Genomic DNA, 15,458 nt, shown 5'->3' with positions numbered 1-15,458 from the left:
TGCACAATACCAGCCTTCTCCTTAGTCTTACCAACTGCCACAGTACCACTTCATGAGGCAAACTTCCAGATCGAATGGGCTTGGCAGTTGTCAGTGCAGACTTGCCACAGCAGCAAGACACCTACACTAGGTTGGCCTTCAGCCGCAGAAGGTGGCACTACGATGACCATGGTCGTGCACCTCTTGGGTGTTCTTGGCGCGTCTTAAGTGAAGTCATGTCTCAACTGAAGCTACCGTGCGGCGTGTGCTGTGGTAGACAGTCGCGACCAAGATGCTCAGAGGTGAGCTCATTGGAAATGTACCCTTCATGATGCATAGGGTACATGCAATTCACGAGACCAAGCACGATATACAGCAGATCGTGCCCGAGGAATTTCTAAGTTCCGAGGGGGACCTCGGCATTGAGAATGAGACACCTTGATAGTTAAAAGATACCTTAGGTATTTCCTTACGGAGGTGCATGATCTGTACGCGACTCTACATAACCCACAAAACTAAGGAGCAGGTTGTCTCTGTGTAGACAGTACAAAAGGAGCTATGACGGGCTCAATGTCGTTCAAATATATTACGCCACACTCTACGTAGCTTCTGGACGATGTCTTCCTCCTTGGCTAGGGTGGCATTCTTGTTGCCCAGACTTGGTATTTGGGCCGTGTCTAATGCACTCATAGAGGTGTGGTGAACGGCTTCCGCCGCACGGTATCATTGCGATGGCCCCTTCCAAGGTCAGGAGAGTAAGGTAGTGATTAACCAAAGATGACAATGTACGAGGTAGGCATGTGCAGTAACGTTATTTGTCTATAGCAGTGTAGCTTTATGATAAACGGATTTCAGGAGCTGACTTCCTGAATACTCCGACAGCCGACAGTATCTACACTACTGTGGTAAGGTAAGCTACCGTCTCCGTAGGTTCCAATAGTGCAAGTGATGATCGCTTAACAACCTAAATTACTCGACTTCCTCATTCAGTTTCAAGGGCTGATAGTAGCGTAACCAGGATTCAAAATAGTAATGAATGACAATAAATGCGGCAAGACAAGAATTTGAGGTAATGAACCAGTCTAGTACTCTCACTAGGTAAAGTTCACTACTCATACTCTGCGTCTGTTTGTTAAGACAGTATCGTGACCTCCACGACTCCTGGTGGGGCCGCAGCTCAAGTGGGGCCGTCTGATGCGGGCAGTTGCGGGATCGATGATGCTCGCAGCGACCAGCGGGGCACCATCATTCGTAATTGTGTACGTAGATGATAGGTAGGTAAATATCGTCTGAACTCAAACACCACGAACTGCAACGCGTCGGCCTTCCAAGCATCCACGGATGGGGTACGTTGCTAGATCAACCAGGCGCTCAGACTACATAAAAGCAAGAGGTCTCTCGCACCGTATTCTCTTCCTTCTTTTCTCTCCATCGTTCGCTCGCTCAACGGTTCTCACTCTCAACCCATCACTTAACAGACTTATCTCATCATTCTCCGACGCGCATTTCCGAGATGCCTCCTCCTAATACCCCCGAAGGAGTGGTTACGGCGCCGGCATCGCCACCGGCATCTCCTGCTGCCTCTCAGCCAACAGCACTACTTACGGGCGGCGGGGCCGGTAACACGCCGCTCCCCGAACCTGAGATTCTGGAGCTGGATTATTTAAGCATCGAGTACGTCGGGCCTGTTGATGAGACACTGCTCTGCCCGATCTGCCGCACGCCCTTCCACTCGCCAGTAATGATGCCCTGCGGCCATACATTCTGCGTCGGATGCATCAACCAGGCGCTTGAGGCGCGGTCGGTCTGCCCGCTTGACCGTCAGCCGATCAACAAGACACGGGACTACTGCCGATCACCATTGATCGTCAAGGAGCAGCTTGATCGGCTCAAGGTTAAATGTCCAAACAGGCGTTGCGACTACGAATGCAATCGCGAGCATCTGCGGGGACACTATGAGCGCCGCTGCGAATATACTCCGGTCCGCTGCCCCATACCGGACTGCACGAAGTACGTTGCCCGACGAGACGCGAAATCTGAGAATGGTTGCCTACACAAAGAGTTTCCCTGCCAGTACTGCGGAGAGGCCGTCACATCTGCGGATTGCGACGATCATTACACCGACAGCTGCAAGGGCGCCATAGTGTCGTGTGACGAGTGCGGAGAAACAGTAGTACGTCATCGCCTGGGGAAACATCTGGCACAGGACTGCCCTGAGGGGATCGCACGATGCAAGTGGCATGCGGCTAAGTGGCATCGGGCTAGGTGCCAGGTGAAGGGCAAGCGCCGAGACGTTCGAGAGCACGAACGTGGGTGCGCGTATGAGTTTATCAATGAATTGAAGGACCTGCGGGACCAGCGGGCCCGACGGGAGGCTGAAGATCGCCAGATGATCAATGATCTTGCCGCCCGCCTTGCCAGAGTAGAGGCAGCCAGCAGGAGGAAACGCCGGCCTCGTGAGCGGCGTGAGAGGCATGAACAGGGGAACGAACCAGCGCCGATGAACGAAACACCGCTCAACCCTGGGAACACTGAAACTGCCAGCCGCTCAATCCCCACCCGAAACGACGAGACGTCTCTATTACCAGATTTCCCAGTCGATAACGGAGCCCGGGCCTCCCCGGAAGCCCCTTCTCCAGAAGACTACATGCTGGCGCAATTCGAGCGCATAGAAGGTCATCTTGAAGATCTCCGAAAGCAAATGATGGAGATGGACGCCCACCAGTCGTTGGGCCTGTTGCGGACGACGGCTCGCTTCAACGAACAGTTTGCTGAGCTCGGCAGCAAAGTGGGCGTCCTCAACATGCACACTACTTGGCTGATGAACATGCAGCGGCAGACCCACGTGCAGCAGAGGACCGGGTCGACGACGGCGGGGCCACCTACCGCTGGGATATCCCACACTGATGACACGAGTACCACAGGGGCGTTATCTTCTGGAACCGGCGTTCGTTACCAGGCTGCCAGTCGACGGAGTAGCAGTTCCGGAAGGGGAGAGCATCCTCCACGGCTCTAAGGGGTGAGAATGGCTGATATCTTTTACCGGGTTTCTGAGTTGCACAGGCGTCTGCGTGTGGAGTTATTTGGTCATGGTACAACAACGAGCATGGCATATGGACAACGTACCTCGCGACGGGCATTTCAGGCATTGGATGGCTAGGCGTGTTGTCACTTCTTTGAGTTGGGTATTCGTTCGGGGAAATGCATCACCGGGAGACATGCAACGGCGCATCAGGAGGTGGCGATATTATATTAGAGATATGACACAAGTCGATGAGCGTGAAGTAGACAGGATGTCACACTAATCAGGAGAGCCTAGATAATTAATAACAATTCGAAGATCGAAACTATCACAGGAGTTCAAGCGAGACGTGAGCTGCCCTGGGTTATACTCACGACCCACGCTTTCCCTTGTGTTCCAAGTGCGCCTCTCTACTCGTCCACCCAATCCCCATCCTTCACCGCCTTCTTGGATAATGCAAGGAGCAATGTCTAAATCTATAGCCCATACCCATCATGGCAGAACGCTAGTGGCGTGCCCCTAACATCACAGTTTTTCATCGCACAGCTTACACCTGAACAGTCTCAGTGGCTCAACCATACATGCCGACTAGATCAGCCCCGGCAGCATGGTGTACCGCTTCTTCTTGTACCTGTCGCCAAACTCCTTGCGCAGGGCCTTCTCCTTACCGCGGGACCAGCTGCGCATGTAAATCATGCCGGTGCAAATGAACAACACGACCGCCCAGCTGCGGCTGATCAGGATGACGCCCACCCAGGCAATCACCTCGAACATGTAGTTGGGGCTTGTGACGAGGTTGCTGCCGATGCAGTTCGGGATGCCCTTCTCGGTGCCGCCGGGCTTCCTAAGACTGGCCAGGTGCTTGTGGACAATCAGGTTGCACGTCTCGCCAACCACAAAGATCGCCATGCCCAGGTAGTCGAGCAGGCCGAGCTCATTGCGCGTGGACATGCTGCCGGGGGCGTAGATCTCGAGAGCACAGAGCACTCCCGCGATGAGCCAGTAGAAGGCCGAGTTGCGGACAATGTTGCGAGCGGGCATCGTGTTGGCCGAGAACTTGTGCATGAAGACGGTCTCGAACTCGCGCTTCAGGAAATGGAGGTGGAACAGGGCGAATAGCAGCCATTGCACCTGCGTCATGGGCGTCTCGCTCTCGTTCCTATACAAGAACGGCGGGAACCGGTAGATGTATGGCCGAGCGAGGGGGATGAGGGCGTGGAAGATAATTGGCCCGAGGTACTCGATGATATATACGGTGCGCCATGCAACCTGGGGGCCTTCTCGAAGTTAGCAAAGCGGTCAGGCCTGGAACAGACACCGGCGGATACCGTACCCAGGTCTTTGACGACCAGCTCACGGGCCTGGGCAACGTCCGGATGGTCCCAAACGATAGCCTTGCGGTCCTTAATCGTTTGCCTGTAGATCGGGTCGTACAAGCCAATGCGGTTGTAGTCGCTAATACCCGACTGGCGGGCAATCATCCGCTTCGCATCCTCGACAGTGGCGTCGCGGGGCAGGTCAATCAGCTCCACGAGCCCCTTGAGAGGCTCGCTGGACTTTTTGTTGGTGATCTTGAGTTTGTTCCTATGCTCCGCCATCGTGCCGAATTGTGGTTGTCGGACGCAATGGCAAAAGGATGCTAGTTGGACCTAATTGGAGTGGAAGTTGGATTTATTGCTTGATGTTGGAGCGGCAAGAAGCATGTTCAACAACAAGAATTCGATCACCGATTCCTCAATATTTACTTGTTGATGTGGGTCCACAGCGGCCGCGGAGCGACTGCCTCGGCAGGGTCCGGTCACTCCGGCCGGTACCCACTGCCAGTGTGACGCGGTAATGTAGGGTAAGGGTTGTATATGGATGCACTGATTCCGCTCTTTTCACCGCCCTGCGGAACTTTGGGGGTGGCTGGCAGAATGTGGGGATCCGGATCACTGCAGGGCGACGACTTTTTTTATCAAGCAGCATCGAGCCCGCGCCGTATCCAGGATTGGCAAGAGCGTCCTTCTCGCACCACATCCGTCGCCCGGCGACAGCCAAATCTCCCTTGTAATAAACCACAGTGCATGAGAGCTGGTACCTTGCAAGATGGATGACCTCTTCGCCGTCTTTGAGGAGCAGCCCCGCGCTCCGAAGCGCAAGGCCGATGAAAACGTGCAAATGGCCGACGGCCCCGACAATGGCCAACAAGCTACAATCAAAGATGAAGAGATGACTGCTCCGGACGACCATGCAAACGGCGAATCCGATGCCCAAGCGCAAAGCGACAGCAAAAGGCGGAAGGTGGAAGAGGAGGCCGAAACCATCATCACCGACACATTCGAGACCGCCGAGTCCCGAGAAGTAACTGCTGCACAGGGCTTCGCTCCTTCGACAGGCGAAGGTTCGCTCGTCCTGTCGCACAATATCCAACATCAAGTCGCGTTGCCACCAGACCTCGACTATGAATACATCCCTCTTTCAGAACACAAACCACCTGCAGAACCTGCGAGGACATATCCCTTCAGGCTCGACCCATTCCAAGCCCTGTCTGTTGCCTCAATTGAGCGCGAGGAGAGTGTGCTCGTCTCGGCACACACCAGCGCCGGCAAGACAGTCGTTGCCGAGTATGCGATTGCTCAGTGTCTAAAACGGAACCAAAGAGTCATTTACACGAGTCCGATAAAGGCCCTCAGCAACCAGAAGTACCGCGATTTTGGTGAGATCTTTGGCGACGTCGGCTTGATGACCGGCGATGTCACCATCAACCCTACGGCAAGCTGCTTGGTCATGACAACCGAGATTCTGCGATCCATGCTGTACCGTGGCTCCGAGATTATGCGCGAGGTTGCTTGGGTCATCTTCGACGAGATCCACTATATGCGAGACAAGACGAGAGGTGTCGTCTGGGAGGAAACCATTATCCTGCTTCCGGACAAGGTCCGATATGTCTTTCTCTCGGCCACTATCCCCAATGCCTTCCAGTTCGCCGAATGGATCGCCAAGATCCACCGCCAGGCCTGCCATGTCGTCTACACCGATTTCCGGCCAACTCCGCTGCAAAACTACTTCTTCCCGGCCGGTGGAAGTGGCATCTACCTGATCGTGGATGAGAAAGGCAATTTCAAGGAGCACAACTTCAACGAGGCCATGACTGCCATCGAAAGCAAGAAGGGGGCTGACCCTGCCGACTGGAGCACGAAGCAGAAGGGCAGGGGGAAGAACAAGAAGACCGACAAGGGAGGCGAGGCGACAAACGAAAAGTCCGACATCGCCAAGGTCATCAGGATGATTATCAAGCGAAATTTCCAACCTGTGATTGTCTTTAATTTCAGCAAGCGCGAGTGCGAGCAGCTGGCTCTACAGACCTCGCAAATGAAGTTCAATGCACCAGACGAGGAGGAGATGGTCAACAAGGTGTTCGAAAACGCGCTGAATCAGCTGTCTGAGGAAGATAAGGGCCTCCCCCAGATCTCAAACATTCTGCCCCTGCTGCGGAAGGGCATCGGTGTCCATCATTCAGGACTGCTGCCGATCCTAAAAGAGACGATCGAGATTCTGTTCCAAGAAGGCTTGATCAAGGTTCTGTTTGCGACCGAGACTTTCTCCATCGGTCTCAACATGCCTGCAAGGACAGTTGTCTTCACCAAGGTGACAAAGTGGGACGGCGTGCAACGACGGCCGCTAACCTCGTCCGAGTACATCCAGATGGCAGGGAGAGCCGGCCGTCGTGGTCTCGATGATCGCGGTATCGTGATCATGATGGTCGACGAGACCCTTGAACCCGATGTTGCGAGGGCCGTCGTCGTCGGGCACCAAGACCGGCTGAATTCCGCCTTCCATCTCGGCTACAATATGATTCTAAACCTCCTCCGCATTGAGGCGATCTCGCCCGAATTCATGCTCGAGCGCTGCTTCTTCCAATTCCAGAACGCTGCCAGCGTGCCGCAGCTCGAGCGGGAACTGGCGAGCCTGCAGCAGGAGCGCGACAACATGATCATCCCCGACGAGAGCACCGTCAAAGATTATCACAGCATTCGCCAGCAACTCGACGGCTACCAGAAGGATATGATTACCGTCATGCAGCACCCAACTTACTGCATCAATTTCATGACTCCAGGTCGTGTTGTGCAGATTGCAACGCCGAACGGGACTGACTACGGCTGGGGTGTCGTCGTTGAATTTGTCGAGCGCAAGCCCCCTAAGAACGGGAAGGCCGATTACCCGGCGCAAGAATCCTACTTCATCGACGTCCTGCTCAAAATCTCCTCAAACAGCCCAGAAGTGAACTCGGAGGCTAAGGGAGACCTTGCAGTGCCCGAAGGCATCCTGCCGGCGAAGCCCGGCGATCCGGGGAGGTGGGAGGTTGTACCGTGCCTTCTGTCCTGCATGAAGGCGCTCGGCCAGATCAGGCTCAAGGCGCCCAAGAAGAAGGATCTCACCAAGCAGGAACTGCGGGACAGATTCGGCAAAATGCTTGAGGAAGCCAAGCGGCGGTTCCCCGATGGCTTCCCGTTGGTCGACCCGCTCGAAAACATGGGCATCACGGACGACTCGTTCAAGAAGCTGCTCCGCAAGATCGAGGTGCTCGAATCGCGCCTCCTCGCCAGCCCGCTGCACCACTCGCCGCTCCTCGAGGAGCTGTGGCAGAAGTACGAGGCCAAGCTCGCGCTCAAGGACAAGATCAAGGAGAAGAAGCGGGCCATCATGAAGGCGCACAGCATCGCGCAACTAGACGAGCTCAAGTCGCGCAAGCGCGTCCTCCGCCGGTTGGGCTTCATCAACGAGGCCGAGGTGGTGCAGATGAAGGCGCGCGTGGCGTGCGAGATCTCGTCGACCGAGGGCCACGAGCTGCTGCTGGCCGAGCTGCTCTTCAACCGCTTCTTCAACGAGCTGACGCCCGAGCTGTGCGCGTCGGTGCTCAGCGTCTTCATCTTCGACGAGAAGGTCGAGACGCAGGCGCTCAAGGAGGAGCTCGCCAAGCCGTTCCGCGAGATCCAGGCGCAGGCGCGCATCATCGCCAAGGTCAGCGCCGAGAGCAAGCTCGAGGTCAATGAGGACGAGTACGTGCAGAGCCTGAAGTGGCAGCTGATGGAGACGGTGCTGCAGTGGGCGAACGGGCGGCCGTTTGCCGAGATTTGGTAAGCTTTCTTTCTTGCCTGTCTGTCTGTCTGTCTATTTTGGATTAGCTCGCTAACATTTGCGCCAAAAGTAAAATGACCAACGCATACGAGGGCTCGCTGATCCGTTTGTTCCGCCGGCTGGAAGAGCTGCTCCGGCAGATGGCCGAGGCGGCCAAGGTCATGGGCAGCGAGGAGCTCAAGGACAAGTTCGAGCTGAGCCTGGCCAAGATCCGCCGCGACATTGTCTCGTTCAACAGTCTATATCTCTGATCTGAGACAGGGCGAGGGGAACGAACTGCTTGTATGGGTCGTTTGTTGTGTTGGGTTGCATTGCATGGTGCTTTTACCGTCTGGCGTTTTTTTGGGTGGTTGGGAAAAGAATACCATGACTATACTAGGTAATTCGTTTCACGTACGCATAGATAGAGATCAGGCCGTAGTTGTAGTCTAGCTGTACGGCGTCAGATATCCGTGGACGGACGTTGGGGTTGAACACCAAGCTAAGGAACCCGGGGAAGGCCCTCTTTTCAAGGTCTTCCTTGATGAATTCCTTACCTGGAGTCCAATCCCGTAACGGACCTCGGCAAAACACGGCCACCCGCCTAGCCGGGCGCCATCGCCCATCTCTGACGACTTCTTCGCATTACAGTATTAGTTCTCTTGCGGTCTGGGGTATCTGCATAACACAAACGCCGTACACCTGTCTAACAACTTCCCAATGCCTCTTTCCGTCTCTCCTCGTACACAAAGGGGAGGATTGCCCAGCATCCAGGGTTGACCTCCTCTTCGCTCGCAAAACTCCCCCGATCATAATCCCGTCGACCATCCAACATCCTCTGTTTACACTAAACCCCTTCCTTTTTTAGCCCCTTTCTTAAAGATCGACCCAAGGTAAATTTCACCCTTCCCCGGTCAACCCCCTAACCAACCCGACCGAAACGCTCAACAACACCCCGAACACCACAAACACCTGCATCCTCCGCGACCACACGCCGTCTTCCTTGCCCAACCACCCAATCACCCCGAGGGGGAACACAAACCCGATCAGCATCCCCTGGATCAACGGGCCCGCGACGGCACTCAGCCCGAACGCGTCGTCCATCGCCCCCTCCCCGCCGCCGCCGCCCTGATCACCGTCCCCGACGACGACATCGACATCGCCGGTGCTCGCGTTGTTGTAGCCATGTGCAGTAGTAGGAATAGTAGTAGTAAGAGGCACATGCGACGACTGGCCGCTGTTGTCGAGCCAGGCGTCCTCCATAGCGCGCAGCGTGTCCGGGCTGGGCATGGTGTCGGGCGTGAAGCGGGCCGTGTGGATGGCACGGAAGTGGGAGCGCAGCGTCGAGATCTCGGCCGCTGTCAGGCCGGCTTGCTGGAGTCGGTCGAAGCCTAGCGGTTGCCTTTCCGTCTGGGCTGCTGCTGCTCCTCCTCCCTGGGCCAGGGCGTCGTCGTCATTGTTGTTGTTGTTGGTGGTGGTGGTGTTGGTTTCTGGGGGTGGGAGGTTGGTGGTTATTAGAGGATGAGGAGGACGGGGGCCAGGGGAGCGCGATGGGGAAGGGGAGGGTAACGGGGAGGTGGGGGTTAAGGTCGTTAGAGGAGGAGGAGCGGAGGCTGCGGTGGCTTCGGCTTCGAGGTCGGTGGTGGAGAGCTCGTCGCCTATGCTGCAGTTTATGAAGACGCGCTGTTGCTGGCGAGGGCGCACGCCGGCGGGTGATTTGCCCTTCGGGTCGTTGTGTTGGTGGGAAAGCGGCGGGGGTGGGGGCGCTTTAAGGACTGCGCTGAGGGCCGAGGCGTCCGGGAGGATGCGGCCGTTGTGGATGAAGCGCAGGCGGGCGCGCGAGGCCTGCGCTGCGGGAGTGGGCTGTGTGGAGGGCTCATCGCTATCCGCTTGAGATCCGGCGTCGGCTGCCAGGCGGCCGCGTATGAGGTGTTTGAGCGCAACGACGGTGGTCTGCTGTGGCGAGGGGATATCGAGTTCTACGTCGGGGAGCGCGGTGCTGAAGCGGATGGTGATATGGAGCGGAGGCGGCGCGGGCGGGAAGAGCAGCGCAGATGGGCTCCGCGGTATGAGATGATGCCTTTCTCGCGGAGGCCTGGTCGGAGAGGAAGCGGACGAGGAGTTCCCGCTGCCGCTGCCGCTGCCGCTGCCACTACCGCCATTGTTCCTACGAGAGCTGCTCATGACGGCGAGTATCTCTGAAAACACACCGCCTGATTTATGGCCAGTAGGGGTCAGCTATGGCAGCAAAATGCGCACATTTGCAAGACTGTATTGCCCTATACCACGGGTCCGGCTCAGAGGAGGGTTGGTTTGCGACTCAGATGAGCTCACCGACCAAGAGCAGCTCAACCGGAAGTTAGGATGATAGCCGGGAGTTTACATACACTAGGTTGCATGATCGACGACAGATCAGATGGGAGTTGCGCCAAGACCCTGACGTGGAGCTTCTCCAATTCTTTTCCCGCTTGTGTCAGACTGTCAGTGCTTAGCGGTCTTGGCATGCATCTTTCGAGGTTCAGCACGAACGTCATTCTTCCGTTGATGCAATATACGGGGTAGTAGTGGAATAGGCAGGTCCCAATGAATCTGCGAGATATTCCGAGATGAAAGAGGACGCCAGATCAGGGCATTGGACACCAGGTTGAGATACGCAAGAGGCCAAACAAACGCGAGTTCAGTTAGGTATGCATTTAAGGCAGAACGAGTCCGTGGCTAAGGTATTTAGTGGTGAGTTACCATATGAGGCCATGAACCATTCACAAAGGTAGAGATTCGTCATACACCCCAAACTTTCCAAAGTCTTCTACTACTGATATATGACCTATCAACATTGTTATTCGCTTTTTGGAGCGGGCATCAATCAATTCAATTTGTATCGGAGAAATAAGACAGCTAGAAATTTGAAAGGCTGGAAGAGGTCCAAGATACCCTAGTAGATCTAGGCCCGTCATGACTGCGAACTGAAAGTCCCGGCTCACTATGAGCCCATTATCCAACTCTCGGGTCCTACCAGCGGTTGCGTAAACCTAGTAGTACCTGCCAGCTTGTCCGCTGGAGGACTGGGGGCTAATCACAAACACAGGTGGCTGCCAACTCAAAAGACCATTCCTACTAGCAGTGGACCATCGTAGCCGCCTAACTTCTAAGTGTGCCTAAGATTGGGCCTCCCTTTTTCAATAGGAAGCAGAAAGAGGCCAAGTCTAGCTCAGGAGAGCAATCCATACAACTCGCGGCGCCTCAATCTTACTCCTCTTGCGTTGCAGATGATGCGTTGCGGATGATAAGAATGATTAGTCAATATAACAAACCTGGAGGGCTACAACACACTGCGCACCTTGCCATAACGGAGGTTGTCGTCGATGACGATCCACAATGGTCCTATGCAGCAAGAGATGGAGCTTTCATTGCTGTGCTTCGGAGAGCCGAGAACAGTACAATACATCTTGGTGCTTCTGTACAAGTACATCTCCAGCAAGCAACTGTAGGCACCTAATTAAGGTATGCGCCCATGTCCGGGTACTGTACATCCCCGTGAGCCTCAACAGCAGTTCTTTTTTAAATGACATTAATTCCCCCAAAAGCCACCGGCAGGAGTCCTCCACAGTCAAAAAGCTTTCAAATAGATACAGCATCTCTCGATCTCAAAACTCATCCTCCCACTCAGACATGAAACTCAAGACAAAAAGTTCTTTTCACAGCAAACCATAGACGAAAATCCCCAAACCGAGGACCACCGACAGCGCAACAGACTGGGCGTGGGGCTTGCTCGCGGCGCCAGCCGTCGACACAGCCGAGTCCGCCGGGGCATCACCACCCGACGTGGATGATGGCGACGAGGACCCGTTTGTTGCCGCGGTGGTGGTGGCCGGTGCCCGCGTCAGGGTCGAAGGAGACGGCGCGGCCGAGGGCGCGTAGGTTGGGGACGGCACGCCGGGCGGGCAGTGCCAGTGATCGTGGTGCGGCGTGCAGGTCGCGGTGGAGGCCGGGGGTTCGTCGTCGTCGTCGTCATCCGGGTCGGATGAGGAGGAGGAGGAGGTTTCAGCAGCGGTGGTGCCGGTGCCGGTGGGCGAGGGGTGGCAATGCCCTTTTGCGGCGGAGAAACCAGGTTATTTAGCCTAGACTCTAATGGAGGTCTGTGGGGTGGGTTGGATGAAATGGGAAATTTCTCTTTCCACTTACAGTGATCTCCGTGCGGGCTGCAGATGGACCCCGTCGGCGAGGGCGGCAGCGTCTCGGACGGCTCGTCGGTCTCGGGCGGCTCGGTGGGCTCGCACGACGTTTCCGTGACGGTCTGGGTCACAAAGTTGAAGCCCTCGGATGCCAGGGCGTCGGACTCGTAGATGCCGTAGCCCGTGAAGCTGCCTCCCGGGTAGGTGTAGACCGACGTGTGGATGAAGACGGTGTTGGTGATGTCGCCGCCCGTTTTGGAGTACTTGGCGTCCATGGAGCTCTGGAAGGCGGACAGGTCCGACACCGTCGTGGCGATGCCCACCTGCGTCGTGGTGACAGTCTTGCATTGGGCCGCGGCGAGCTTGAACAGCAAGCCTGCGCTCCCCGTGAGCAACGTGGCACGCATCTTGGCTTATTGTTAGGTAGGCTAGTGTCCCTCCCTGCAGCTTGGAGTCTGGGGCTGGTCTTGTCAACTGTTCGTGTGCTTGGAGAAGGTTGATGAGATCCAGCTGCACTGCTAATAAGCTCGGCGAGTCGCACATGTATGATTTTCTCTCACATGCGGCCGACCTCTTATTGATCGGCGTGGCCAAGCTGTTTGTTGACTGTATTCACTGTAACGGTGCACCTTGATGGCCGAGTCTGCTCTCCCGCCTTCCTGTTCCGGTCGCCTCCAGCCCTCGTACCATCGTTCCTTCAGCTTCCTCGCTGTCTCGGAGCCAATCATGATTCACACATGACGGTGAGCTCTGTCCTTTTGGTAGCTCTGCGTTTCCGGTCCTTGTGCCTGAGAACCTCTACGGCCCGTACTAACGATTCGGGCTGCCACTGCATGCCTTGGCTCCGATGCTGATTGGCACGACTTACAGAAGGCCATTGTAGATGCGAGCTTGTGGATAGTTCCTGGTACTCGGTCAGCACGTCTGCTGAGGGTGGTGCTACTCCGGCCTTCCAAGTTTTGTGGCAGGTATCACGGGATCGAGACCCGTTGCCAAAATGCATGTGAGATGGTGGGCTCACAGATGTCTTCAAAAACCGTCTAACTCGCCGTCTTGGCGCGTGGGAAAGGGCGTCTTCAGCTCTACGCGATGGCACTGTGATGGGAATCATGGACGTCTGCCTAACCACTCAGTTCTCATCGTCGACCGTCCGAACCTTAATGGCTCGTTCTAGGTTGCGGAAGGAGCAGACCTCACATGCAGTTCACCACCACCTCAGATCGGTGGTCACGAAGGAAACTGCTACTGCAGATATTCGTTTGGTAATGAGTGAGTGTCATCATGAATGTCATGGTAATAAGCCGCTGGAAGCAAGAAGTATAAAGCCTCGAGAAAATCCCAAACGGCATCAACCCATCTCCTCTGTAAACAAACCACCTACCTCAGTTTGCAACCAAAGCCACACAGACAGAGATCTGCCAGATCCTCTCTCTCGAACATCTTCCACCTACCTATCTTTTCCAAATCGCGCAACACACACAAACACCCGACCGCCCAACATGGTCTCCCTCAAGTTCCTCATCGCCCTGCCGTTCGCCCTCCACGCCCTGGCCAGCCCCATGACCTCCAACCTGGTCAAGGAAGGCGAATACCTCATCACCCGAGTCTGCGTGCCGCCGTCCAACTGCGGCGCCCCCGTGGGCGCCTGCGAGTTCTGCTGCGGCACCGTCCGCCCCAACAACAACGTCTGCCACTCCCACGGTGGGAAGTGCCCCGACGGAACCACCAAGTGGCACTGCGATGACGCTTCTCGCTAAAGGAATATTCCCTAGAGTACGTTTTTTTCCTCTCTTTTGTCTGGGAAGGTACTGAGGGGGTTGATTCTGTGACTGACTAAGAAGCTAATAGGCTGCCAGTACTCGGAGGAATTCTCACTGCCCCGAGGGGGGGTCAGGAATACTCTCAAGGGCTTGGTTGGGACTGCTGCTGTTGTGAAGAATGGGAAGAACAGAAACAACGAAGGGAATGCCGCTGGAAGACAGGATTTCATGGCACACTCTTTTTTTGTAACACGTCTGCTTTCCACTGGCCCCTCTCGTTTGGCACATAAATCAAACATGAGTCTTTTTGCCTTCACCGGACTGAGAGACAGACACTTTCTGTGAATGAATGCGTCCCCCCAGGCAACGCGGTGACAGTGTCTCGGACTCTAGGAATGTCTTTGCAACAGGAACCGTTATTTGACACGGTGTCTCACCCTCTTACTTTCTGCCGCTCTCCCATGGCTGCTCACGTGCATGCATGATGCCCCCGATGGTGGAAAAAATCAAGAATAAAATGCTGTTGTTCCTGACTGATGTATCATGATTCATGAGTACTTACCCAAAGTATGTTCTTCACCAAGACTGTAGCTCACGGGAAAAGGTAAGATAATGGAGGTACATACCTTGCGTACATACCTTAGGTACTTCGAGTTATTACCTTGGGCTAACTCTGAGCAGGGGCGGTTATTGTCAAATAGCACTGCACTTTGTTACGAGGTGTGATCTCGGACTCCCGAGTGCTTATTTTGCGGCACAAGTGCTTGGCCTTTCGCAGCGCCGAGACAATGCTCCCTCAAAGGAGGAAGGTAGTACCTTACCTACTAGTAGTGCAGGGAGGCTCCCAGTACCTTGATGGCCATGGCCAACCAACAGACGGCATTTTCTTTTGGCAATGTAAATGGAAGGCATCGAGCTCGGTCAAGCTTTGATGTTTCTTCGACAAATCACCTCCTACCTTAAGGTACCTTACCTTACCTCCCTACCTTGAGTCTTTGGTTTTGGGGAACTTTCAATTGCCTCCAGCGACTCAGAGCTGGCGCAGCGTACACCCCACCCAAATCATACCTCGTACATACCTACATAGAAAATGCTCGCCCCAAAACGTTGCGTGGGCCAGGATAGGTGAACCTTTTCGGCTCTCCCTACACCGTGTACAGCAATGGAGGGACCTGCCTTTGAACCTTGATGGAAAACCTTGATGGTCGTAGACTCGTAGGTTTAGAATTGCTGGCAGATGATCCTTTAAAATTAAGACAATCCGGGAAGGAAAAGAATATATGGTTGGTTTTGATATTCCTGGCCGTCCCCTTCGAAAACCATCCGTCTAGGTAATCAGCCAGCGGCTTGTCCACCAATTTGTTAAATTTCACCATCCGAACTGTCCACCGCCATGGGGCTCTTCAGCAGACGCAACTACCTCTG

At 55.2% G+C, this 15,458-nt stretch overlaps 4 protein-coding genes across 4 annotated transcripts; 2 read left to right on the top strand and 2 right to left on the bottom strand.

The window, feature by feature from the left end:
- Nucleotides 1-1,213: 1,213 nt before the first annotated feature.
- B0T15DRAFT_230792 (uncharacterized protein) lies at nt 1,214-3,292 on the top strand. The gene has a single exon (XM_062862941.1). It carries the CDS (start codon nt 1,493-1,495, stop codon nt 2,993-2,995), a length of 1,503 nt encoding a protein of 500 aa, XP_062719896.1. The 5' UTR covers nt 1,214-1,492; the 3' UTR covers nt 2,996-3,292.
- B0T15DRAFT_230791 (3-oxo-5-alpha-steroid 4-dehydrogenase-domain-containing protein) lies at nt 3,293-4,803 on the bottom strand. The gene is made up of 2 exons (XM_062862940.1): nt 4,335-4,803; nt 3,293-4,278 (listed from the first exon to the last, which is right to left on the bottom strand). The coding sequence occupies exons 1-2, from the start codon at nt 4,597-4,599 to the stop codon at nt 3,590-3,592; spliced, it is 954 nt and encodes a 317-aa protein (XP_062719895.1). The 5' UTR covers nt 4,600-4,803; the 3' UTR covers nt 3,293-3,589.
- Nucleotides 4,804-4,968: 165 nt separating this feature from the next.
- On the top strand, nt 4,969-8,509 carry B0T15DRAFT_230775 (rRNA-processing arch domain-containing protein). Its single transcript, XM_062862939.1, has 2 exons — nt 4,969-8,121; nt 8,193-8,509. The coding sequence occupies exons 1-2, from the start codon at nt 5,090-5,092 to the stop codon at nt 8,371-8,373; spliced, it is 3,213 nt and encodes a 1,070-aa protein (XP_062719894.1). The 5' UTR covers nt 4,969-5,089; the 3' UTR covers nt 8,374-8,509.
- Nucleotides 8,510-9,001: 492 nt separating this feature from the next.
- On the bottom strand, nt 9,002-12,834 carry B0T15DRAFT_503434 (DUF2407 C-terminal domain-containing protein; the record flags this gene model as incomplete). The annotated part of the gene is made up of 3 exons (XM_062867469.1): nt 12,284-12,834; nt 11,808-12,188; nt 9,002-10,314 (listed from the first exon to the last, which is right to left on the bottom strand). The coding sequence occupies exons 1-3, from the start codon at nt 12,678-12,680 to the stop codon at nt 9,002-9,004; spliced, it is 2,091 nt and encodes a 696-aa protein (XP_062719893.1). The 5' UTR covers nt 12,681-12,834.
- Nucleotides 12,835-15,458: the final 2,624 nt, after the last annotated feature.

This window comes from Chaetomium strumarium (assembly GCF_033439665.1).
Source record: "Chaetomium strumarium strain CBS 333.67 chromosome Unknown B0T15scaffold_5, whole genome shotgun sequence".
In the NCBI taxonomy this organism is placed as follows: Eukaryota; Fungi; Ascomycota; class Sordariomycetes; order Sordariales; family Chaetomiaceae; genus Chaetomium; species Chaetomium strumarium.
This window is presented reverse-complemented; position numbering and strand designations above follow the sequence as displayed.

What these genes read in the sequence shown, in the direction of transcription:
- B0T15DRAFT_230775 (XM_062862939.1), top strand. Translation starts at nt 5,090, where the DNA reads ATGGATGACCTCTTCGCCGTCTTTGAGGAGCAGCCCCGCGCTCCGAAG. An exon ending in CGGCCGTTTGCCGAGATTTG is followed by an intron (nt 8,122 to 8,192) that starts GTAAGCTTTCTT and finishes TTGCGCCAAAAG; the next exon opens with TAAAATGACCAACGCATACG.
- B0T15DRAFT_230791 (XM_062862940.1), bottom strand. Translation starts at nt 4,599, where the DNA reads ATGGCGGAGCATAGGAACAAACTCAAGATCACCAACAAAAAGTCCAGC. An exon ending in GCTGGTCGTCAAAGACCTGG is followed by an intron (nt 4,279 to 4,334) that starts GTACGGTATCCG and finishes AACTTCGAGAAG; the next exon opens with GCCCCCAGGTTGCATGGCGC.
- B0T15DRAFT_230792 (XM_062862941.1), top strand. Translation starts at nt 1,493, where the DNA reads ATGCCTCCTCCTAATACCCCCGAAGGAGTGGTTACGGCGCCGGCATCG.